Genomic DNA, 15,931 nt, shown 5'->3' on the forward strand with positions numbered 1-15,931 from the left:
GAACGTTTCTACGATGAAAAAGCACGGGAATTTCATGATCTGCGGCTTGGGCAGCAGACCATGGATGAATTCATTACTAATTTACATCTTTTCTTTGCTATGTACTGTATATTCAGGAGGAAAAGGCAAAAGTGCAGCAGTTCATTAGCAGCCTACCTCAGGAAATGCGGGAAAGGATCGAATTTGATAATCCAAAGACCATGGACGAAGCGATATGGAAAGCTAGAATATGTTATCAGCAGAATAAACGAAAAGAAGAAAATTCTGGGAAGCGCTGGGCAGATAAAAAAGGCAGCAGAATGACTGTGGGAGTTAAGGGAGCTCGTAGCAATTTCAACAAGGGATTCTCCAAAGGGGCCAGCAATAGAAACCAGTCCAGAAATCAGCTCAGATTAAAGCCACCTAATGAATCTAAATACAGTGAGCAGCCGAGTAGAGCTGATAATGAGGGATCAACTAGGCCACCAATGCAGTGCTAGGGTTGTGGCGGGCCACACTATATTAAAAATTACCCTCATCGAAAGGAAAGTGATCAGTTGTCCCAGGTTTATGAATCCTCCACAGTGGGAGACGTGGCTCGGCCCATACCCAGAATAAATGCTGCCCTCGAGGATCGTCAAGCTGATTACCAGCCAACGATGATAGAATTTGAAGGTAAGATTTTTGATCGAACTGTTTCCATTTTAGTAGACCCAGGAGCTACCTTAAGCTATGTTAGTCCCAAAGTTGTGGAAAATTATAGTTTGCAATCCATTAAGTTTAAGAATCCATGGTTAGTACAACTTGCAACCAGGGCAAAAAGATGAATGTTGGCTAAGGTCAGCAACTGCCCATTAAGGATAGCCGGTCAGACAGTGATGACAGAATTGAATGTACTCCCTCTCGGTTCGTATGATGTGCTGATTGGGATGGATTGGCTGGAAAAGCGGTGGTCTATAATAAACTGCAAGACAAAAACAATTTCTTATCGGGACGAACTGGGAAATGAAAAGGAAATTCAAGGTATCCTGAAACTAGTGCAGATACGACCAATTAGTGCCTCACAGCTAGCTAAAAGCATCAGGAAAAAATGTCAAATATATGCAGTACAAGTAGGTTATGCCAAATCTGAAGATAAAATTGCTGCTATGGGAAGCATACCAGTAGTGCGAGAATTTACAGATGTATTTCCCGAAGAAGTACCAGGGCTACCGCCCAAAAGAGATTTAGATTTTACCATAGAATTGATACCCGGTGCAGCCCCAGTTTCCTGAGCACCATACCGGAAGAGTGTGCTGGAATTAACAGAATTAAAAATGCAGCTGCAAGCACTGTTAGACAAGAAGTATATCTGTCCCAACGTATCCCCTTGGGGAGCCCCTGTACTGTATTTTAGAAAAAAGGACGGAACCCTCTGTATGTGCATAGATTATAGACAGCTGAATAAATTGACAGTTACAAATAAATATCCACTACCTCGCATCGATGAACTGTTTGATCAAGTGAAACGGGTGAAAATCTTTTCAAAGATCGATTTGAGATCTCGTTATCATCAAATCAGAATTAAGGAGGAGGACATAGCCAAAAAAACCTTTCGAACCCGTTATGGGCATTACGAGTTTGTGGTACTGCCTTTCGGGTTGACCAATGCACCTGCGACATTTATGTGCCTAATGAATAGTGTATTTCATCAGTACTTGGACAAATTCGTATTAATTTTTATTGATGATATACTTATATACTCTCAGAATATTAAAGAGCATGAGGAGCACCTCAGACTCATGTTACAGACACTACGGGAACATCAGCTATATGGTAAATTTAGCAAATGCGATTTTTATAAAGAACAGATCCAGTATTTGGGGCATATCATCACCAAGGAAGGCATTGTCCGGCCGGGGTCTTCACATGGCCACGCAGTTGAAATATAATGCACTGCGTAAACCCCCTATACTTAAATTCAAAAAGAGTGAAGGGATCTCTACTTGAATGGTTCATGAGGCACAATACTTGCTAAGGTTTTACAAATGGGGTAGCAAGCTAAGTGGGCTTGATTGTGAGGAAAACTCGACAGTTAAGGGCGCTTGAGCCAGAGGAGATCTGGGATGGGTGACCTCCCGGGAAGTCCTGGTTACCAGGTGCATGCCCCGGAAGTGATGATTGATGCTATGTGATTTATATCACCAGTTTCAATCCCACTTCTTCACCCCTGTGAGCATCACCCGATGCAATGAGTGCTAAGTGAACTATTCAAATCATGAGAAATTAGTCACTTACGACTACCTCTCATGGAAATGGTCATACGTGAATGACTTACTTAACGCAGTTGAATCCCAAAAATGATATCTAATATAATGCAAGCCCTGGAAGTGATGATTGATGCTATGTGATTTATATCACCAGTTTCAATCCCACTTCTTCACCCCTGTGAGCATCACCCGATGCAATGAGTGCTAAGTGAACTATTGAAATCATGAGAAATTACTCACTTATGACTACCTCTCATGGAAATGGTCATATGTGAATGAATTACTTAACGCAGTTGAATCCCAAAAATGATATCTAATATAATGCACTGTGTAAACCCCCTATACATAAATTCAAAAAGAGTGAACGGATCTCTAATTGAATGGTTCATGAGGCACAATACTTGCTAAGGTTTTGCAAATGGGGCAGAAAACTAAGTGGGCTTGACTGTGGGGAAAACTCGACAGTTAAGCGCGCTTGAGCTAGAGGAGATCTGGGATGGGTGACCTCCCGGGAAGTCCTGGTTACTGGGTGTAAGCCCCGGAAGTGATGCTTGATGCCATGTGATTTATATCACCAGTTTCAATCCCACTTCTTCACCCCTGTGAGCATCACTCGATGCAATGAGTGCTAAGTGAACTATTCAAATCATGAGAAATTAGTCACTTACGACTACCTCTCATGGAAATGGTCATACGTGAATGACTTACTTAACGCAGTTGAAATATAATGCATTGCGTAAACCCCCTATACTTAAATTCAAAAAGAGTGAAGGGATCTCTACTTGAATGGTTCATGAGGCACAATGCTTGCTAAGGTTTTGCAAATGGGGTAGCAAGCTAAGTGGGCTTGATTGTGGGGAAAACTCGACAGTTAAGCGTTCTTGAGCCAGAGGAGATCTGGGATGGGTGACCTCCCGAGAAGTCCTGGTTACCGGGCGCAAGCCCCGGAAGTGATGATTGATGCTATGATTTAAATCACCAGTTTCAATCCCACTTCTTCACCCCTGTGAGCATCACCCGATGCAATGAGTGCTAAGTGAACTATTCAAATCATGACAAATTAGTCACTTACGACTACCTCTCATGGAAATGGTCATACGTGAATGACTTACTTAACGCAGTTGAAATATAATGCACTGCGTAAACCCCCTATACTTAAATTCAAAAAGAGTGAAGGGATCTCTACTTGAATGGTTCATGAGGCACAATACCTGCTAAGGTTTTGCAAATGGGGTAGCAAGCTAAGTGGGCTTGATTGTGGGGAAAACTCAACAGTTAAGCGTGCTTGAGCCAGAGGAGATCTGGGATGGGTGACCTCCCAGGAAGTCCTGGTTACCAGGTGCAATCCCAGGAAGTGATGATTGATGCTATGTGATTTATATCACCAGTTTAAATCCCACTTCTTCACCCCTGTGAGCATCACCCGATGCAATGAGTGCTAAGTGAACTATTCAAATCATGAGAAATTAGTCACTTATGACTACCTCTCATGGAAATGGTCATACGTGAATGACTTACTTAACGCAGTTGAAATATAATGCACTGCGTAAACCCCCTATACTTAAATTCAAAAAGAGTGAAGGGATCTCTACTTGAATGGTTCATGAGGCACAATACTTGCGAAGGTTTTGCAAATGGGGTAGCAAGCTAAGTGGGCTTGATTGTGGGGAAAACTCGACAGTTAAGCGCGCTTGATCCAGAGGAGATCTGGGATGGGTGACCTCCCAGGAAGTCCTGGTTACCGGGTGCAAGCCCCGGAAGTGATGATTGATGCTATGTGATTTATATCACCAATTCCAATCCCACTTCTTCACCCCTATGAGCATCACCCGATGCAATGAGTGCTAAGTGAACTATTCAAATCATGAGAAATTAGTCACTTATGACTACCTCTCATGGAAATGGTCATACGTGAATGACTTACTTAACGCAGTTGAAATATAATACACTGCGTAAACCCCCTATACTTAAATTCAAAAAGAGTGAAGGGATCTCTACTTGAATGGTTCATGAGGCACAATACTTGCTAAGGTTTTGCAAATGGGGTAGCAAGCTAAGTGGGCTTGATTGTGGGGAAAACTCGACAGTTAAGCGCGCTTAAGCTAGAGGAGATCTGGGATGCGTGACCTCCCGGGAAGTCCTGGTTACCGGGTGCAAGCCCCGGAAGTGATGATTGATACTATGTGATTTATATCACCAGTTTAAATCCCACTTCTTCACCCCTTTGAGCATCACTCGATGCAATGAGTGCTAAGTGAACTATTCAAATCATGAGAAATTAGTCAGTTACGACTACCTCTCATGGAAATGGTCATACGTGAATGACTTACTTAACACAGTTGAAATATAATGCACTGTGTAAACCCCCTATACTTAAATTCAAAAAGAGTGAAGGGATCTCTACTTGAATGGTTCATGAGGCACAATACTTGCTAAGGTTTTTCAAATGGGGTACCAAGCTAAGTGGGCTTGATTGTGGGGAAAACTCGACAGTTAAGCGCGCTTGAGCCAGAGGAGATCTGGGATGGGTGACCTCCCGAGAAGTCCTGGTTACCGGGTGCAAGCCCCAGAAGTGATGATTGATGCTATGTGATTTATATCACCAATTTCAATCCCACTTCTTCACCCCTGTGAGCATCACCCGATGCAATGAGTGCTAAGTGAACTATTCAAATCATGAGAAATTAGTCACTTACGACTACCTCTCATGGAAATGGTCATACGTGAATGACTTACTTAACGCAGTTGAAATATAATGCACTGTGTAAACCCCCTATACTTAAATTCAAAAAGAGTGAAGGGATCTCTACTTGAATGGTTCATGAGGCACAATACTTGCTAAGGTTTTGCAAATGGGGTAGCAAGCTAAGTGGGCTTGATTGTAGGGAAAACTCGACAGTTAAGCGTGCTTGAGCCAGAGGAGATCTGGGATGGGTGACGTCCCGGGAAGTCCTGGTTACCGGGTGCAAGCCTCGGAAGTGATGATTGATGCTATGTGAATTATATCACCAGTTTCAATCCGACTTCTTCACCCCTGTGAGCATCACCCGATGCAATGAGTGCTAAGTGAACTATTCAAATCATGATAAATTAGTCACTTACGACTACCTCTCATGGAAATGGTCATACGTGAATGACTTACTTAATGCAGTTGAATCCCAAAAATGATACATAATGGAATGGCCAACACCAAAGGATGTGGCAGATATCAGGTCTTTCATGGTGCTGGCTGGATATTATAGATGGTTCATGAAAGGTTTCTCCAGGGTTGCATACCCTATCACCTCCTTGTAGAAGAAAGGAAAAATATTTAAGTGGACAGCAGAATGTCAACGGAGCTTTGAACAACGCAAATACCTGCTCACCACTGTCGTGGCGGAAAAAGTCGTTTGTGCGGACACAACTGACCTCCCTAGGAGTCTAAACTCTCTAGCGACAAACAAGACAAAATGGAGTGATCTTTCTCTAAATATACCTTTTAAAACATGAAAACTACAAGTGTTTAGGCTTACCTTATTCCAAAACGCTGTTGTTGTAGTCTGTCCTTGCCGATCCGGATGAGCTCCTCCTTCACATCAATTCCTGCAACCACAAACAATCAAACAATTACCAAGCACTTGCATTTCATATAATAAAACATATATTCAACATGCAGACCAAGGAACACATGAAATAACTCATTAACACAAGCTATTGAGAAAAATAAACCAGTTTGTATTAATAACGAAACAAAGAAACTCTTACAACCTGGCCTTGGTGTTGTGCAAGTTCCTCCCAGGGTCCATCAAGGGTTTTCCTCTACTTTGACAAAGCTCACCCACTTCCAAGTAGAATCAAGCAAAGACAATCTCTCCTCACAAGGTTCTAAATGGGAGTCCTAATTCCTGCAGCATTTACCCAAAGAAAATGTATAGCTCCAACCTCTCCTCCCTCTGGCTCAATGCCTTTATTTATAGTGCTGTAAAGAGGTTATTGAGGTCCACCATCAATGGGATAATCCCCCTCTTTGGGTGGCATAGCTCCCTTATTGATGGGATAAGTTCCTCCTTAATAGGGATACATGAACCAACTGGAGGCGCATCCATTTCATCAAACCGACCTCTAGAAAGTTCTAGAAGTAACCACAAGTAACTTTTTTAAGATGAAATTTGTGCCTTTTGCCTTTTACAGAAGGACGCACCTGTCCCTTAACATACAGAGCGTCCAAGGACGCAGCTTTTGTGAACATTGTGAGCATCCCCACAGGTAAGGCTAGAGAGAACCTGCGACCCCAGAGATAAACACATTTTTTACAAGACTTTCTCTCTTCTTTGAGTTTGAGATGGATAACAGAGGCATAAGACTTGCCTAAGAGGGTAGCATGACTGTTGATTTGAGCCATACTAACTGTAAGTAGTGATGGTGACATTTTTTAGTGTAACAGATTGCCCCCTAAAGTGCGAAGCCTGGAATAGATTAGGGTTTGTAATTCTAGGAAGGGTGAAGTGCTTTATCATTTCAAGGATTGTCTTGTGGATGACCTGGTTGGAACCTGCAATTTTCAACACAAAATACATGTATAAGATTATATCATCACTGAGGTAGGCATTCCCATACTCAGATTCAAAACTTTAACTAATGGACTAACTACTCTGATACAGGAATGATCTTGCAGTACATCATTTTTATAGACTTTTGTAGACACAGTATGGACGCAGCCATCTGTTTATGATTAGTCTACATAGATAATGAATACAAAACTCCTCGCAGCCTGGATGGTAGAAACTAGATCCAGGGTCTTCACTTCTACTTCCCGAATTGGTACGATTCTAGCCATGTGATTAAATGATTTGATGTCGAACATGTTAGAAACCACTTGATTACCAGTCGATGATGTAAACTGTTAACAAGCGCGAGAGAGACCACCAGTAATGTCAATGGTTCTCAAAGTACCAAGCACAACCCGTGAAATGTGAATAGATGTTTTGATGTCGAACACTTCACGGAATCCTTTGATCGAAAGTCAATGATGTAAACTGACGTCAAAGGCGAGAAACCTGCCATTGATGCATGCAGACTTCAAGGTACTGTCGATTCCTAAGTCATCTTCCTAGATAATGTGTCGATGTCGATAGAAAGTGACCCGTTGCAGGCAAGCCCGCAACACGAAATCATTGTTCAAGTTGAAGAAATGTTGTTGTAAGGACTGACTCAGGGATGGTCAAATGGATGACAAGTATTTTGCAGATGAAAGTTTTGCTTGCAGACCTCTTGAACACATAACGACACGACAGATGGCTTGGTGAAAAATAACTCAAAGTTAATCCCCGGAACCCGGTTAAAGACTTTCAAAGTGGTTTGATCAACTGTGAGGTAAAAGATTTCCCAACCCAGGTGAATGAAAAAAGTGTCGTGTTCAAGAGTGGTAATAAAGTTTCTTTTGAGACAAAAGGTAACAAACATGTTCATTCTTCTCTCTTTTCCCCCACCATTTCTGGCAAGTACCTCTTTATTTTTAACAAGCTTGAGGAGGATAACATATGCTTGATTATAAGCTCATCCTTCGGACGAGTCCAACCTAGTTTAAATTCGAACCCTAGGAAGGAGTGGTTCGTTCCTATTTGTAATTGAACAGGTCCTCTACTGTAAAAGTTTAACGAACCCAGTATAGGAGAAACTCGGCGTTTTTCAATTTTAGAGAGTCTGAAAAAACAAAAGGAGACTCCACATTCAACTTTTTCGTATATTTGTGTCCCTCAAGCCCGAAAAAGTATAAAATAATACCTGGGGGAACCGCTTGATCTTGCGACCAAGGAGTACTTTCATAATAGTGTCGTTGACCTAAAAAGTAAAAAGCGATCAAGGACACGTCGTTTTATTTCCTTATCGAGTTTGAAACGACAAAAACCCGGCAATCTTTTCCTGATTTTGCGGTCAGAAAAGAGCTAAAAGGGGACCGTCTTTTAATTCCGTTTTAACGAGTGTAAAAGAAACACTCGGCAATCTTTTCATGTTTTAAGAGTCTGAAAAGGGCTTAAAAGAGAACTCCAAGGTTTCACTTTTTCGTAAGTTTTAACGAGTTCGAAAAAGGGATAAAAATGTACTCATGGTTTTCACTTTTTCGTAAGTTTTAACGAGTTTGAAAAAATGATAAAAATGTACTCATATGGCCGACTTTCAATTTAATTTACGAGTAGGAAAAGACGGAAAGATCTCGGCATTTTCATTTGTTTTACGAGAATGAAAGATAGCAAAATAATCTTGGTATTTTCATGAGTTTAATGAGTCTTGAAAATAACTGAAATTGACTCGAGATAGGTTTCATTTTTACAAAAGCTTGAAACAGAGAAAAACTATGCTTCAGAGTAGTTTCATTTTTACACAAGCTTGAAACAGAGATAAAACTGTGCTTGATGCCCCCTAAGGATAACTGCTAGAGCGCATGCCCCCCAGCTTCATTTGGATGAAATGAAGGTTGAGTTACGAGATCATTTGAAAGACTCGACCTAAAACTATAAGAAAACTATGCAAAACCGAAATAACTAACCTAAATATACAACTTAACATCTAGGAGGTCTAGTCAAACTTTCAACTCAATTAGAGGAGGATTTGTTTCATTTTTTAACGAGCTTGACACAGGAAAAGAACTATGCTCGGATTCGGTTTCATGTTTACGCAAGCTTGAAACGAAAAACTATGCTTGCTTCAAGTTCGCATGCCCCCAGCATAATGACGCAAAACTAGGTACATGCCCCCCAAGCTTCATTGCATTCAATGAGGTGGATGGAATGAAGCTTTACTTTCAAAATCTTGGAAAGACTCGTGGGAGTTGTTTCATTTTTTAGTGAGCTTGACACAAGACAAGGAACTATGCTCATAACTACTTTCTACAATCTACCTAACAAAAAACTATACTCTAAAAAACCTTGATTCATTTTTTAACGAGCTTGACACAAGACAAGGAACTGTGCTCTAAAATCCTTGATTCATTTTTTAATGAGCTTGACACAAGACAAGGAACTATGCTCATGACTACTCTCTACAATCTACCTACTTAACCTACCCTTGTTTCATTTTTTAACGAGCTTGACACAAGACAAGGAACTATGCTCAAAAAGTTCGCATGCCCCCAGCATAATGATGCGAAATGAGGTACATGCCCCCCAGGCTTCATTGCATTCAACCGGCTGGATGAAATGAAGGTTTACTTTCAATATTTAACTTGAAAAGGGAGTTGTTTCATTTTTAAAGAGGTTGACACAAGAAAAGAACTATCCTCATACCTGATTCATTTTTTAACGAGGTTGACTCAGTAACAGGAACTATCCTCAAACCTGATTCATTTTTTAATGAGGTTGACTCAGTAACAGGAACTGTCCTCAAACCCTACTTTCTACAATCTACCTACATATCCTAAAATCTAGCTGATTCATTTTTTAATGAGGTTGACTCAGTAAAAGAACTGTCCTCATTACAGCCTATTTCATTTTTTAACGAGGTTGATACAGGGAAAAACTATCCTCGTACCATCCAGTTTCATTTTTTAACGAGGTTGAGAGAGGAACAAACTATCCTCGTTCTCCTTGTTTCATTTTTTAACGAGGTTGATACAAGAAAAAACTATCCTCGCACACACTGATTCATTTTTTAACGAGGTTGACACAGTAAAAGGAACTTTCCTCACACTCACTGATTCATTTTTTAACGAGGTTGACACAGTAAAAGGAACTTTCCTTACTAATCCTACTTTCCTATATAACCTATCCTTGTTTCATTGTTTTAACGAGGTTGACACAAGACAAGGAACTATCCTCGAACTAACTGATTCATTTTTTAACGAGGTTGACACAGTAAAAGGAACTTTCCTCGGACACACTGATTCATTTTTTAACGAGGTCGACACAGTAAAAGGAACTTTCCTCGATTCACTGATTCATTTTTTAACGAGGTTGACACAGTAAAAGGACTATCCTCATACACTGATTCATTTTTTAACGAGGTTGACACAGTAAAAGGAACTTTCCTCGCACATTGATCATGGCTTCCAACTGGAGGAAAGACATGTCAATGGACACACCTTGATCATGGCTTCCAAGAGGTCTTCATCCGAAGGAAGAATACTTCTTGGGAAGGAACACATGTCAAGGGACTCAAAAGGGATAAGAACATTGTGTTCAAGTAATCCCATAGAGTTTTCCATGTTAATTACCGGAGCTAAATCAAAGGAAGATGAGCAAACAGTGAGAGGCTCACTTACATCGGTAACTGAAATCATGGGACCGGTTGCCACATAATTAACCCGTGGCAGGGTAGATACCACTTTAGAATCAGGAACATTTAGGGGTGTCATATTATTGGTAGTTGAAACAAGACTAGGGAACGAAAGCTGGTCAACAGTCACAATACTGCCATTGTGAGGGAAAGACATCACGCGAAAGAGTGTCGATACGACAGCTTTCATTGCATAAACATAGTCTCGCCCAAGGAGTAAATTGAAATCCAAGGGACCTCGAACTACCATAAGATCAATACAGACAGTTTTACCTTCCAAGGTAATAGAAAACTTAGGAAGGATCCCTAAAGGTTCACTAATTGTTCTGTTAAAAGCTTTCAGATTCTGCGTAATAGGCGCAAGCTGAGGGGAACCCAAAGCTTTCCAAACAGCTGAGGATAAAATACTAACAGAAGCACCTTCATCTACCTGAGTACGATGTATGTCCCTACCACCAGCCTTGACAATGATTTGGAAAGGGATGGAGGAAGGAAGACGAGGTTCTGTCAGTCTATTCCAATCAAAGGAAAAGACCTCAGTGCTTGGAGGGGGTTCTGTAGAAACAGGTGAAATGCCCCCCCCCGGCATAGAAGAATCCGATGTAACAAGAAGAACATCAACGGTATGAAATTTACTCTCGAAAAGGAGAGTGTGATCGACCGAATGTGAAATTGAATCGACCACTTGATCAACTAATGGATCATCAACCTGAGTGACATGAGTTTCACTCTCCAATGGGAGAGTGTGATCGACTGTACTTGAATTTAGATCAATCACTCCGTCAGTTGACGGTAGGTTGGGAGAAAGTTTACGGTAACCAGTTGGAAATTCTTGCTGTGGAACAGTAAGGTTTTCCATCAATGTTGAGGCTTCATCCATGTGAGGGAAAATGTGAGTTTGATGACTCCCTTTGCATAACTTACAAGGAAACCTAACTTTACCCTTTTTCCCAGGAACCTGACTATCACTGGTTGATGGGTCAATGGAAAGTTGATGAGATTTTTCTGACCATACTTCCAAGACCTTTGGAATACCAGGACAATTGACAAGGAAGTGGTCACCCTTACAAAGCCTGCAAGGGTATTTGGGTTTACGATGCATGTCGGAATTTTCCTCAACACAACTAACACTTACAGCCATGATTGGTTGGTTGACTTCTTTCTTATCTTGCTTCTTCTTCTTCTTCTTCTTCTTCCCTTTCTTCTTCTTCTTAGCCTCCTGGTTACTAACATCAAGGCTTTTACCAGGCGAAGAGGAAGAAATGGAGGAAGAAAGATTAGGCGAGGAAGGTAAAGGGTCAACAGAAGGTTGGTGATGTTGAGATGGTGAACTCTGTTGAGGTGAAGCATCCGGTTGAGATGGAACAATTGGAGTATTTTGGGCCAACGAAGTTGAAAATAACCATATCGGTAAACCTATTGTAAATCCAGGTAATGACAAAGTAGCCATATAAGGAGGACCAACATTTCCAAAGTAAGGAAAAGTACTAGGATTCTCGTTAGGAGGGGTTCCTAGGTTGATAAATTCCGGAACATTTGCCATTCTATTCAACTTCAGTGAATTTTATTAACAATTTAAAACTAAAATTAACAATTCACAACTATGGTCTCTAAAAGTAAAAACAAACAAATTAACACGCGCTATCAAATCTAGGAGTCAAACCACACACAAACAGTAAGCTCTCCGGACCGAAAACACTAGTTGGTGATGAAGCCCAACCTCGCAGAATTCAGTACAGAAATGGCGGGTGGAACAGTTACCCCGGCAACCTGCTTAATGAATAGACCGGCACAAGTTCCTCCACTTTAACCGTCTCGAAGTGAAGTGAACCCCCCGGAAAATCCAAGTGAGTATAACCAACGTCTGCTCCAGGTAAAGTGGGACCTTCCCTCCACCGTCACCTCGATAGAACCTTAAATATTATGGTCACTAAGGTCACCAACAGTAACAAATACACCTGGGGGAACAGTCTAAACTCCGACAGCACGCAAGGGCAGAGTAGCAAGCTCAATCCCCTTACTGGCTCCTTGACAACAATCCAAGGTTTACCGATAAGTGACCCCTGGCTCCTCGACAATGGTTAATCCGAGGTTTACCGTTTGTAATACGTACTGTCTGGCGTTGTTCCCAACGAGGGGGGAATGATCCCCTCACTGGTTCGGACACGAGCTCGTGCTTCTCCTTTAAGAGGAGCTTTCCCAGAGTGCAATTGACACAATTGGATTTATTCTACTCAAGATAAACTATCTGTTTGGTTTTGTAGTCTTGGAGAGTTAAGTACTCACCTACTCCAAGACCCTAGCCTAAGCTATGTTGGCGTTTCAGAGCCCTAGAAATGTAAAAATTACTAGATGAATTTTAATTAAGCGCTGTGTTATTAAGGCTGTTATTACTCAAATGGGTAAATGGAGATGAAACCAATGGTGTTATGACCCGACTCAACTGAATGCAATCGAATATGATAATGCAATCCTTTCAATTCGATGAATCCTAACTAGAGTAAGGAGAGAGTTTCCATTCACTTCCAACAATGCAAAAAATTGATCATTAAGAGAAAATTTAACAAATTCTCTAATGCACTAATTTCATTAAGAAAAACTAATGCAAATCAATTCCAAACCAATTTTTATTTTTATTTTTTGTGCAAATTCAAATCAAAGAAAGCTGATCTAAATCTATGATAGATTTTTCAGAATGTAAACTATGCAATGGTAATCTAAGCACAATTCACTTGAAAAGTATGCAAATGTAATCTATGCACATTTTTCATTCATATTCTGAAGATGAGAATTCTAATTATGCAAATGTGATCTATGCAAGAGAATTCTCAAACACAAGATGATTCTAATGTAATCTAAGAACCAATCAAGTGCAAGTCGAGAAAATTGGGTGAGAGTTCCAAAGATCAAAACATAAAAACACTCAAAGGCGATTAACACTCATACACAATTTAGCCCAATGCAAAATTGTGAAAAAAATGAGAGAAACCTCCAAGTAATGACCAAAGGAAATCAAATTAAGAATTTCTCAAAAAAGAGACTCAAAACACACAATTGATGAAAGCTAAAAGCAGGAATGCTAATGAAACAAGTTCAGGTGAAAATTTTTGACAGGGTACTAAAGGATCTGGGCAGAAAACACTAAGAAAAAACAAAATCTAAAAGCAATTAAAGCAAAAATGGAGTTTTCCTAAATTTTTACAGGAAGACACAGGCAACCCGTTAGAACAGGCGCGGGCCCGCTTTGTGCAAACGGCAATAGCGCGTCCAAAGACGCACTGTGCAGTACTCAGAGGGTGCGTCCTTTTGGAAAAGTTAAGAAAAACCAAATCTAACTAAATCTAAAGCTAAGCCACCCAAATACTAATTCTCACAGTCAAAAACCAGAAAATTAAAATGATTTTCTCAGAGCAAAGTTCACACAAAGGAAAAGACTTTCACATTAATGGATTCCCCAGTGGAGTCGCCAATTTGTCGTGGCGGAAAAAGTCGTTTGTGCGGACACAACTGACCTCCCTAGGAGTCTAAACTCTCTAGCGACAAACAAGACAAAATGGAGTGATCTTTCTCTAAATATACCTTTTAAAACATGAAAACTACAAGTGTTTAGGCTTACCTTATTCCAAAATGCTGTTGTTGTAGTATGTCCTTGCCGATCCGGATGAGCTCCTCCTTCACATCAATTCCTGCAACCACAAACAATCAAACAATTACCAAGCACTTGCATTTCATATAATAAAACATATATTCAACATGCAGACCAAGGAACACATGAAATAACTCATTAACACAAGCTATTGAGAAAAATAAACCAGTTTGTATTAATAACGAAACAAAGAAACTCTTACAACCTGGCCTTGGTGTTGTGCAAGTTCCTCCCAGGGTCCATCAAGGGTTTTCCTCTACTTTGACAAAGCTCACCCACTTCCAAGTAGAATCAAGCAAAGACAATCTCTCCTCACAAGGTTCTAAACGGGAGTCCTAATTCCTGCAGCATTTACCCAAAGAAAATGTATAGCTCCAACCTCCCCTCCCTCTGGCTCAATGCCTTTATTTATAGTGCTGTAAAGAGGTTATTGAGGTCCACCATCAATGGGATAATCCCCCTCTTTGGGTGGGATAGCTCCCTTATTGATGGGATAAGTTCCTCCTTAATAGGGATACATGAACCAACTGGAGGCGCATCCATTTCATCAAACCGACCTCTAGAAAGTTCTAGAAGTAACCACAAGTAACTTTTTTAAGATGAAACTTGCGCATTTTGCCTTTTACAGAAGGACGCACCTGTCCCTTAACATACAGAGCGTCCAAGGACGCAGCTTTTGTGAACATTGTGAGCGTCCCCGCAGGTAAGGCTAGAGAGAACCTGCGACCCCAGAGATAAACACATTTTTTACAAGACTTTCTCTCTTCTTTGAGTTTGAGATGGATAGCAGAGGCATAAGACTTGCCTAAGAGGGTAGCATGACTGTTGATTTGAGCCATACTAACTGTAAGTAGTCATGGTGACATTTTTTAGTGTAACAACCACTGCACCTGTGCTGAGTATTGCAGACCCAGAAAAAGATTACATAGTGTGCACAGATGCAAGCAAAGAGGGTGTAGGCTGGGTGCTGATGCAGGAAGGGAAAGTGATCGCGTACGAATCCAGGAAATTGAAAGAACATGAGCACAAGTATTCTGCCTATGATCTGGAACTAATTGCTCTAGTACATGCACTAAAAATGTGGCGCCATTATTTGGTGGGAAGAAAATTTTTAGTGATGACAGATCACCATAACTTAACTAGCTACTTTAGTCAACCAACTTTAAACGCTAGGCAAGCTAGGTGGGTGGACTTTTTGGGCGGTTTTGATTTTGAAATCAAACACCTAAAAGGAAAAGAAAACCGGGTGGCAGATGCACTGAGCCGAAAGGTGCATTGTCTTTATGAAATTGGCATTAGTGAAGGACAGTCTACCCTTGGAAAAGAAATTAAAGAGGCTGCTGAACAAGATCAAATCTACCAACAAAAGAAGCAATTAGTGCAGAACTTAAATATCCACATAATGCAACAAGGTTATGAATTGAATGCAGTAGGCATTTTATGCTACCAGAAAAGAATATATGTACCCAATCAGGGCGATATTAAGGAAAAGATTCTGGATGAATATCATAAAAGTCCTTATGCGGGACATCCGGGTTATCAAAAGTTAATCACTTCGCTTCAGAAGGAATATCACTGGCCAGGCATGAAAAGAGATGTAATAGAATATCTGGCACGATGCTTAGAATGTCAACAGGTTAAGGCTGAACATCAACACCCTGCGAGTTTTCTACAGCCATTACCTATACCAGAATGGAAGTGGGAGATTATCACCATGGACTTTATTACAGGGTTACCAAAGTCCAAGAGGAATAATGACTCTATTATGGTTGTAGTGGACAAACTCAGTAAGTCAGCCCACTTCATA

General features: G+C 40.7%; 1 protein-coding gene across 1 annotated transcript; it reads left to right on the forward strand.

The window, feature by feature from the left end:
• The first annotated feature begins 806 nt into the window (after positions 1-806).
• Positions 807-1,253, forward strand: LOC149248872 (uncharacterized). Its single transcript, XM_089451274.1, has one exon. The coding sequence runs from the start codon at positions 807-809 to the stop codon at positions 1,251-1,253; it is 447 nt and encodes a 148-aa protein (XP_089307400.1).
• The last annotated feature ends 14,678 nt before the right edge of the window (positions 1,254-15,931 follow it).

Source organism: Pinus tabuliformis, chromosome 7, assembly GCF_031772625.1.
Source record: "Pinus tabuliformis cultivar Carrire ecotype Pingquan chromosome 7, CPIR1, whole genome shotgun sequence".
In the NCBI taxonomy this organism is placed as follows: domain Eukaryota; kingdom Viridiplantae; phylum Streptophyta; class Pinopsida; order Pinales; family Pinaceae; genus Pinus; species Pinus tabuliformis.

What these genes read in the sequence shown, in the direction of transcription:
- LOC149248872 (XM_089451274.1), top strand. Translation starts at nt 807, where the DNA reads ATGTTGGCTAAGGTCAGCAACTGCCCATTAAGGATAGCCGGTCAGACA.